General features: G+C 32.1%; 2 protein-coding genes across 2 annotated transcripts; both read right to left on the bottom strand.

Moving 5' to 3' along the window:
• Positions 1–2008: 2008 nt before the first annotated feature.
• Positions 2009–4257, bottom strand: LOC123194760. The gene is made up of 3 exons (XM_044608154.1): positions 3323–4257; positions 2677–2796; positions 2009–2560 (listed from the first exon to the last, which is right to left on the bottom strand). The coding sequence occupies exons 1-3, from the start codon at positions 3362–3364 to the stop codon at positions 2414–2416; spliced, it is 309 nt and encodes a 102-aa protein (XP_044464089.1). The 5' UTR covers positions 3365–4257; the 3' UTR covers positions 2009–2413.
• A 130-nt stretch (positions 4258–4387) lies between these two features.
• Positions 4388–7925, bottom strand: LOC123194753. The gene is made up of 4 exons (XM_044608142.1): positions 7425–7925; positions 7219–7288; positions 7036–7121; positions 4388–4585 (listed from the first exon to the last, which is right to left on the bottom strand). The coding sequence occupies exons 1-3, from the start codon at positions 7623–7625 to the stop codon at positions 7072–7074; spliced, it is 321 nt and encodes a 106-aa protein (XP_044464077.1). The 5' UTR covers positions 7626–7925; the 3' UTR covers positions 4388–4585; positions 7036–7071.
• Between the last annotated feature and the right edge of the window lie 3230 nt (positions 7926–11155).

Here is an 11155-nt window from a genome sequence, read left to right as displayed (position 1 = left end):
TACTGATCTGTCCTTTGAGCTTTTACTTTTGATTCACATGGGAGATATATAATAATAAAAGCCTAATTAATGGCTGGCTTTTCCGATTTAGAGATGAGTATGAAACAAAGATGAAAAGATTCAATTTTTGCTATGAAATCTTGATGGGTTTTTAGATTTGATTATGTTTCAGCTGGTGAAGGTTCTGGGTTTTGGCTCGTTTTGTGTTTTCTTTATTTATTTATTCTTGTTCTTGACTTGGTCTTACAGTCACCCAAATTTGATTATTATTAGAAAAATATATAAAATACTTTGAAGGTACTTTACCGTACGCTGATGGAAGACCCAGTTGCTTGTTCTAATGGGTTAGGTTTTTACAGTTTTGGAAATTTCTTTTTCAGTAGCAGTTGAAGAAATTTCATTGTTTTTTTTTTTTAAATTTCTGAGTTGCCGTTAATTTAGAATGAACCTGGATCTTCATTTATTTTCTTATGAGTGTTTTTTATATTGACCCATGGCTTATGAGGAAAGTGGATAAAGATTTTAGCACTAACTTTACTCTGTTGCTTTCCGGAATTTATGAAATTTCTCAGCAGTTTCCTGGGAATATTTGTCACGGCTCCTTTTCCAGGTCTTTTCGATGGTGCCTCAGAGTCAAATAATTCTGTACCATATGACATTATCACTGGTTTAACCTAAGTACGGAGTAGTAAAAATGAAAGCTATTATAAAATATGTAATTAAATATATAATTTACAAGAGATTGACTGAGCAGTACCTTTGAATTAGTAAATTTATTGAAATTTGTCTGAATGTTGCGATGGATTTTCCTCTCCTACTGCCTTTCACAGGAAAAATTGTCTTTCAGAATTTGCATCAACGATAATTTTTAATAGATAAAATTATTATTAATAAAATTTAATAATATATTAGAGATTATTTATGATTAAACGATAATTTTAAGAGATAAAATTGTTATAAAAAGACACTTAACTAATAGAATATTATCAGATTTTTCATCAGAAATTCGATAACCTTAAAACACAATTAACTGGCATCTAAATCATAACATATAAAGTATATTAAATTATATTTATTATCATATTTGACCGATTAAATCTGTTCATAATCTTTTGTCAAAGCCTGATTTATCCAATCTTTATCCAGAAGTAGAGTCACCTTCATTACAGAATTAGTAAACCCTCACCAGGAGGCAAAGTGCTAGGCTTACTGCTAGTAATAAAACATTTCAAGATAAATTTTTTAACCGGTCTGGATGGTTACTTGCTATGTACAAGCATTTAATTATTTTCCCAGAAAGATTTTCCTGAGATTCTCAAACAAGAGTGACGATCCAGTGAACTGAGTACTTGATTTGACCAGGCGGCTACCATATTAAAATATAAACAGGTAAAACAGAGGCAAATAACAGTACCAACTAGACTCCTAAATGGAATCAAATAATTTTGTTCTTTTGATTCTTTGGCTGGTTTAAAGACAAAAAACCATAGAAAGATATGATTGATTTAGTTTCTGTGGCCCACTGATATATGATATTTCTGCCAATCATGATTGTCTTAAGTGGAATATTGGCCAAGTTAGAAGATCATTCTTCTGCAAATAAGCCTGCCCACCATGGATTTGGGCTAGTAAAATTTTAGCAGTTCTAATACTAAACTGCATCTGCAGATTATCTTACCAACCATTTAACTGATGCTATCAGCTTGTCAAAAAGAAAGAGGTGCTTCTGATGAATGTGATACACTTTGAAATTGTAGAGTCATGCAGCCTAGGTTACAGCCAGAAAAGATATCAAAGTCAACTTCAATAAAAAATTTGTGAACTTTGTAAACTTTATAATTTGAAGTATGAGATTATGGAAGAAAAGAGCTTATTTCATATAGCAAATATGAAAAGAACACCCCTTTTAGTATAAGAAATTTGTGAATTATTTTTTTCTCAATCACCAATTCTGAACAAAGTATAAGAGAGATGTTAGATATATATGAAAATAAAAACAGAGGATTGGTTAAATAATATGTGAGCATGCATTTTGGGCTGCAAAAGCAAAATTGTGACAAATTTCAAAGAAGTTTGAAGAAATTTAATGTCTAAGGCAAACCTATAGAGCATGTGGAAGCAGGCAGGGGGCTATAGGCCCCAATGAAAGGGGCATTTAAACACCAATTAATTGGTTTCCTTCTCAAGCTTCTTTCTGCCATTGCTCCTTTAATTCCACTAAGAGAAAGCAGGTACTCTGCTTCCTGAGATGTGGATGTGCACTCCTCTGGATCAATTGACAATTTTCTAGTAGTCATCTTCCTTCGGCTTCTTTTGCTTAAAGCTGGAATTCCATTACAAACAGACATCAAAAGCCAATACTCCAACCAAACAGTTATAGCAGTCCGTAAGGCCAAAGCCATAGCAGATGCTTTCAGTGATACAAAGCTGATAACTGAAGATAAATGCTGTGAAATTTATGGACTTCAAAGTTGAGGAAACCAGTAATGCAATCACTGATACTCCAGCAATGATAAAGGAGAGATTCTGGGACTGGAGACACCAACCAAATTCTGAGAACCTGCCAACAGGAAATCAACAAGTGAGTTTAATGGATCAAAATTTATCACAAATAATCAGCACTTCAACATGCCCAATTAAACAAGTCAAAAGAAACCAATAGCGGTTAAATAATACCATCAAGATGGGACTAAACAATGCAGTGGAGACACATTCAACAGCACCATAAATGGCAGCAAAAACAAAGAGTCTGGTCAAATGCCGATCATGTACAAACCAACAGAGAATTCCCACATTCTGCAAGCAACATATTACGTTTCAAGGACCATAGAGTTGAAAACCAGAAAATTTATACATCTAAAAAATGGCCTGTAAATAGTTCCCCCTAGAGATCAATCAGTTAAGCTGTGTGCGATTAGGATCCTGTTTAGGCAGATTTTCCACTACCTGTGGAATATATTGTAAGTTTAAATAGATTTATGATTCTGATAAAATAATTATTCAACTTATATCTATAGTTCGAACTACTTGGCTGGTAATCTGCTCATTGAAGAACTCGAAACTGCCCATGCCCAAAAGATTTGTAAAAAAAGAAAAAAAGAAAGAAAAAATCGGTTCAAATCTTCTGTGTAAAATAATTTTTTTGGAAAACATAAAAAATTTTCATTTAGCAGCCATAGTCACTATTACCATGAACTCTGTCATATGGGTAGAAAAAAAAAATGCCCAGGAATAAGAGAAAATGTGAATACAGATTGACTCAAACCCTGTAATCAAGTGAAAAGCAGATATGTTAACGGACAATGGGGGAGAAAATATTAACCTGGCGCTCCATCTGGCTAAGAAATGGGCAACATACAAACATGCGAGTAGAGTCAAAGAAAGAGGACACTATTCTTGGACAATGAGTGGCTCCCTCTCCATATGATCTCGTCTTATTCCGTTAGTTCTGCAATAATGCTACGCATATATGAAGATGATTCGGTCTTCCTAATGATAGTGATGATGGTTATGATATGATTAATAATATTTAGGACATGATAATAGAAGCTGCATCATCATAATCATCACTAACATCACCATGTGGGAAGCAGCAGCTAGCAATACGTCCTTGGTGAAGTTACCTTTGCTACACAAAGATATTGCAGAGAAGTAGTTTAGACTCATTGTTACTTTGATTTCTTCTGTTCCTATTATTAAAAAGGGAACGGGCCCTATCCAAAGTGTCGCAGAGATTTAACTCTGCCCCCTTTATCTGCTCCACCGGGCATTATGTTTACGACATATACACGTTTTAGGGAAGTCATAAGTAACCAACTATTTAGGGCCTGTGACGTATTATGAGAGTCTTGGACTCTTCCGAGTGCTTCTCTTGCCACGATGATTTAAGTTGATCATGAAGCTTAGGGAAATTAAGGTGGGAAAAAATTATTTTCTCTTGTCAGTGGATGATCTGAAGTGTACATAAGATACAGTGGATTGCAAGCGGTTGAAGGGATCGCGTAGGCATAAAGAGAACCAGACTTTCTTTTTGTCTTCCAGAGAGGCGAGATCTATGTCTCTTTCAATACTGGCTGGTGATTGTGAGAAGAATAGAATGCGAACAAAAACTACTGGCTAGTGATGGTGAGGCTCAATTCTTGAATGGAGTGGGCATAAAAGGCCTCTACATGTTATGGAAGAATACAAGTTAAATGACCATTCACTTGCCCTTCTATTTCTCAATTCCTCTTGTAACTTGGAATTGAAAGAGAACGAAAAAGAACTCTCCAACAGATGATTAATTCTAGGATGTTGCATGGTCAAAAACAGGCTCAGAATTTCAGAAACTACCAACCAGTACTATGTTGATAAAATTCAGTAAATGAAAATGAACAGATAAGATCTTTAGAAAAAAAAATGTAAACCTCAAAATATTGTTGCCTGTAAAAGTACAACTAACATGGTTTAAAGAAACTGAATAAATTGTTTACAAAGTTACAATGTTTCATTTGGTAGAAACTAACTGAGAAAAAAAGGCAGGAAAGAAGAAGAATGTCACAGGCACATTTAAGATGTTGAAGAACTGGTAGAGAGCAAATCCACCCTACGAAAAAAAAAATAACCGAGATTAATCAATTTAGAATTGCACCAGATGTCAGAAATCTTGCAAATCCTGATTGGGATAAGATAAAATGGAAACTAAATATACCAACAATGATCTGGCAATGCATCATCTTAATAAATATTCTGCTGCAGCACAACTACAGAGCACACTAAATACAAACTTATTCTTGTACTTTAATCATTCATCTGCTCTATCTAGGGTGACATTTAACAGAATATAAGCAAACGATAAAAGCTTATAACTATATATTGTTATAGGTTATTACATTAAATTATTATTTTTGTAATGCTATATCAACACACACCCAAACAATCTGTGAGGTATGGTAGATACACTAAATTGCACATACAAATAACTACAACTAAAATTACACAAATATTATAGATGATTTAGAGAAACATTGAACATGTTATTAAATAACAAACATCGAGTCATAAAGAAGTCCAGGAAAAAATTAATAAATGTGTGAGTAGATGCAAAGGTGTAGAAGTCTGGATGTCTTAAGACTAATTTGACAAAAGACAAAGACAAAAGGAAATGTAAGGTTTCAGAATATGGAATCCCTTTATCAATAACTCTACTCTTACAAAGACCCCAATTTTGCATCCCAAGAGACATGACAATTGATTCATCAACAATTTAATGAATGGAGAAGTGATGAGTAAAATAACTATGCCCCATCAACCAGGATATAGATTGCACTTTGAGAGTAGCACTACTCATCCCATTATTCCTTCAATTTGTAAAGCTATAGTAGAATTCATCAATGCACTAACAAATCATGATGAGCCGAAACATTATACAAAAACAAGGAAAATGTTAATCCAGAGAATGCGCATCCCTTCAGGAAAGGCAAATTGGGATCACAATGAATAAAGGAAACAATGACACAAGCTCATGTTGCACAACATTTAAGAGAAATGTACTTTCTCTTTTGTGAGTGCTAGATAAAATTCTCCAGTTCACCTTAGGCTATATAAGACGTTGAAACAGTTCAAAAAACCTCAGTAATGGAGTCTGTTGATGGTGAAACAAAAAAAGTTTCATTTCTAATCGGAGTAAAAGACAAAGTGAGTAATTAGGCTATAAAAGATGTTAAAACAGGTCAAAAAGATCCCATTAACAGTCTCATTGAAATGTAACACAATCAATAGCCACAGCTATTTTACTAACCCAAGCCAGTATATACAAAGCTAAGCTTTCTCTTTCTTTACCAGAACTAGTATCTGTTAAAATTTGATTCTTGTTTTTTGGTTACTTTGAATAAATTCAGTGAACTAACTATGCTCTTTTTAACAACTAATAATGTAAATAATGTTTAAAATGCATCCTCAGAAAGTAAAATTTTTACAGTATATTAATATAAGCTCACAAATATTGAAAAGACAAACTAAATTCTTTTACCCCATGCCACTCAATTCAAACAGGAAAATGAAGCTGTTGGCTCATCAGACCACAAATGGAAGCATTCAATAAAAACCTACTTAAAGCAGCAACATTATTAATTTAACTTGCAGCCCCAACAAGATGAGGTATTCTAAATCTAATAACAGATACTCTACACAAAGTCATATAAACTACGACAAACCAAATTTACAAGCCATAACAGCCACTATCCAATAACACTCTCTTGCAGGCATAGCTGACCCTCTTCAGATGAAGAAACCCAAACAGAACTCAGAGAAACACAAACACCATCACTACCAGACACCAAATATTTTCCCCTTACTTTAATATGTTTGAGAGGTGAAGCCTTAGATTACTCAAGGTAAGTGCATGAGCAAGCGAACAAAGTGAGAGAATAAATAATAGAGGGGTTTTTTTTTTCCCTCTTCATTTTCTCCAGAGTTATATATCAATTAGGGGAAAATTTTGGAAAATATACTACTCTATTTTGCTCTTTGTTTCTGAGACGTCTAGTCACAAACTTAAATTGTCTGTGTGAATGACCCTTATCCAGTCTCCCCTCATCTGATTGTTGTATCCTACCGTCATGACAGCGCATCAACTTGCATAAGATGGCTCATAATATCCTGTGCTCTATCATAACTACCCCATATGCTTTTAGTTTAGGAGAATATGAAAGTTTGTATACACGTGTGCACGCGTAAGACAGTGTTTGGAAGGACAGGGCAAGATATTAAACTATTAGCCTTTAAAGGAAAAACAACCAGCCAGTGTATGATATCCAAATTGTCAGTTGAATTAATAAACTTAATGGCATCTTAACCCTTAATACCGACAAAACAAAAACCAAAAACACATCTAGTAACATATTCTCACAAATCACAAACCATATGAAATAACACAATTGACTAAAACCAACAAGTGTTGTGCCGAAGATCTTTGCGGGCATTCAACTGTTTAATCCAACTAAAATTAAATGCAACATGACAAACGCAATATAAATCCCAAGGCCATTAACTCACAGATCATTGTTTTGGAAATGAAGCCTAATTCAGCATTTAAGATTCTCCTTCCAATTCATCTGAATCCGAATCACTGGCATTATAACCTGAGAAAGTTACGGCGAATAATATTCACAACACAAGCAGGCGCCACAGAGACATTAAGACAATAACAATAATAAGAAAAAATAAATAAACATCAACCTGGATGCTTATCACTAACTCTCCAAACAGAGGCTCGAGTCCTCGATGCTCTTGTCATCCACAATCTTCCCTGAAAATCCTAACTCATGCTAAGTAAACAAAAAGCTGAACAACTTAACCCAATCAAAACCCTAATATTCCATCAACTCCAAACAAAACTCTAATTAGTCAATCCAAAACCACAATTCCCACCAAAATAAATTTACCTTTTGGGTGTCTCTTGCAACCCCATAACCGCTATAATACATCTGCCCCACCAACACCTGCATGTTCACGTCACCAGCTTTCGCTTCTTTAAGCGTATCCTTAAACCACCGCTTCACACAATCCGAGACAACTTTCGATAACGGCACGCGGGTGGTCGCGTTACCGTTGTTGATATTCGGCTGCTCGCTGGTGCTCTCCATGTTCTTGAACTTGTCGAGTCGAGTTTGGGGTGCGATGGAAGTGGGCTTTGATTGTTTTGTTGAAGTTTTGTTCAGGAACTATGATGCAGTCTGGTTTTGTTATTGGGAAACGATTTTCCCATAAAATTTTTCAGGTCAGAATTCAATGTGTTTGTCTTTTAACTTATATTTTCCTCTAATTTGCATTTGTATTATACAGAGACTGTAGAGATGAGATATTCAAATCTCTTGAGTTTGAGTGTGAGATGAGAGATACGATGGAGAATTTTGAAGGGTTTACAGTGCGAAAAGAAAAGACCTTGCGAGAAATTTATCAAGCACCCGCCTGCACATCATTACGACACCGTTTCTTGTTAAACAAACCAACCCGATTACATCGTTGACTTTTCTCTTTGGTCACAGATATTTTTCACTTGGATGGGCATTTCCACAGTATAGCGCGTGGGGATTCTAATCTATACTCATTTTAGCCTTTGATGTGATGATTATCCAAATAAAAAAAATTATATATATAAATAATATATTATTATATAACTAAATATTATTTTATTTTTAATTTTTAATTATATTATAATATATCATCAATTATATATATTATGTACATAATATTACTCTATTCAAATCTTTCTTTTTATCTTTTCTTAAAAACTAACAGATTTGGGTTTGCGTTTTTTTTTTTTTTAAATTTTAGATATTAGTTTAAAATTTATTTGTTCGAACTAGAAAATAGTAATATTAAATAAGTTAAACAATAACTTAAAAGAGAAAAGAGAAAAATTATTTATGAGATGAGCTCCAAGCTTCGAGACCTGTATCAATCATGAATCAATCTCAAATTCGATAAGATAAAATTGTTTTATGTTAAGTTTAATTCATTCATATCAAAGAAAGATCCAAATTGTTTGGATCCACCCACATTCTAGATGGTCCCATTGAACTCAATTTCTATATGTTAAAAAAAAAATTAAATCAAAAATAAAATATACTAACTATTTCTTTGAATAAATTAATCAAATGATGAATAATAATTATATTTAATACCAAATTTATATTGAAAGATGGGCAAAAAATTTTCCGCTTATATCTTTTTAGGCAAACACACAGTAGTTTTACTTTTATAAGCAAATTTTTTTATAACTCCAAAAATACCCTTCCAGCCCTGTAGCTGTAGGCGCTGAAAGGAAGGTATGGTGCGCGCGGTGCGTGCGGAGTGCATGCAGTGCGCGCGGTGCGTATAGAGTGTGCACCCCCGTACTCTGTTTATATATATATATATAAACAGAGTGCGGGGGTGCGCGCACCATTTCTTATATATATATATATATATATATATATATATTAAATATTATAATATTTAATATAATATACATAAATAATAATAATAATAATAATAATTTTTAAATATATATTATATATAATATAATAAATATACATAATAATATAATATATATTTAAAAATTATTATTATTTATATATATTATATTAAATATTATAATATTTATTTTATATATATATATATATATATATATATATATATATATATATATATATATATATATATATATATAAAAGAGAGAGGGTGCGCGCAGTGCGTGCACAGTACGCGCACCCTTTCTTATAAAAGAGAAAGGGTGCGCGCACTGCACACGCATTGCACGCACTCAATTTCTATATGTTAAAAAAAAAATTAAATCAAAAATAAAATATACTAACTATTTCTTTGAATAAATTAATCAAATGATGAATAATAATTATATTTAATACCAAATTTATATTGAAAGATGGGCAAAAAATTTTCCGCTTATATCTTTTTAGGCAAACACACAGTAGTTTTACTTTTATAAGCAAATTTTTTTATAACTCCAAAAATACCCTTCCAGCCCTGTAGCTGTAGGCGCTGAAAGGAAGGTATGGTGCGCGCGGTGCGTGCGGAGTGCATGCAGTGCGCGCAGTGCGTATAGAGTGTGCACCCCCGTACTCTGTTTATATATATATATATAAACAGAGTGCGGGGGTGCGCGCACCATTTCTTTTATATATATATATATATATATATATATATATATATATATATATATATATATATATATATATATATATATATATATATATATATATATATTAAATATTATAATATTTAATATAATATACATAAATAATAATAATAATAATAATAATAATTTTTAAATATATATTATATATAATATAATAAATATATATAATAATATAATATATATTTAAAAATTATTATTATTTATATATATTATATTAAATATTATAATATTTATTTTATATATATATATATATATATAAAAGAGAGAGGGTGCGCGCAGTGCGTGCACAGTACGCGCACCCTTTCTTATAAAAGAGAAAGGGTGCGCGCACTGCACACGCATTGCACGCACCCTTTCTCTTTTATATATAATAAATAAATAAATAAATAAATAAATATATATATATATATATATATATATATATATATATATAAGAAAGTGTGCATGCAGTTGTTTATATATATTATATGAGGGTGCGCGCACTCTGTACGCACTGCACACTGGGCAAGCACCGCGCGCACTGCGTACGTACCGCGGGCACTGCGTACGCACCGCGCGCACTGCGTACGCACCGCGTGCACCACACCTTCCTTCCAACGCCTACAGCTACAGGGCTGGGAGGGTATTTTTGGAGTTACAAAAAATTTTACTTATAAAAGTAAAACTACTGTGTGTTTGCCTAAAAAGGTATAAGCGAAAAATTTTTTGTCTATTTTAATTAATATCTCAATTTTACCAGTAAAATTATCAGAATAAAAATAATATTAAACTTTTATTATAATTTTATAATAAATTTAGTTTTAAATAATGTAAAATCATCATTCAGAGCCTAAACGATTTAATTTAATAGTATAAAAGAACAATTAAATATAAAACTACTATTTATACAATTATAAAAATAGATAAAAATATATAATTTTAATTATTACATATTATAAGATTTAATTACAAACATCTTTTTTTTTCAGATTCAAAAATTAAAAAGATGTCAATAAATCAATTTAAAGTAAGTCAAACTGTGAAATAAGATTGGGGTGGTCAGGGTTTTCATTTGTTTGATAAAAAAAAGAAAGTAACGTAACTGTAATGACAAACACAGACAGCACATTTTTCAATTATAGAAGTCTAAGTGAAGTAGAATCATGCGTGCTAACAATTTTGTATATACGAAGGTGATAAAACTATATGTAATAAATACAAATTTAATATATGTTATCAAATGATTAATGATTTTAAAATAAAAGTAAAATAATACTCAATCACATGATAACATATTTTAAATATATACCTTTTTATATATTCAAAATAGATATGTATAGTATTACTTTTCCAAAGGAAACCATTCGTACTAATACAATTGTATAAATACAAAGGAAAGAAGCAGCCGTCATAAGAGCCAGAAGGCAGAAACTACATCAAAAGGCCAAAGTACATGCATGGTAAGAACAATGCATGGAAGATTAAAAAAATTGCAAA

The sequence above is a fragment of the Mangifera indica genome, chromosome 1 (genome assembly GCF_011075055.1).
Source record: "Mangifera indica cultivar Alphonso chromosome 1, CATAS_Mindica_2.1, whole genome shotgun sequence".
NCBI classification, from domain to species: Eukaryota; Viridiplantae; Streptophyta; class Magnoliopsida; order Sapindales; family Anacardiaceae; genus Mangifera; species Mangifera indica.
This window is presented reverse-complemented; position numbering and strand designations above follow the sequence as displayed.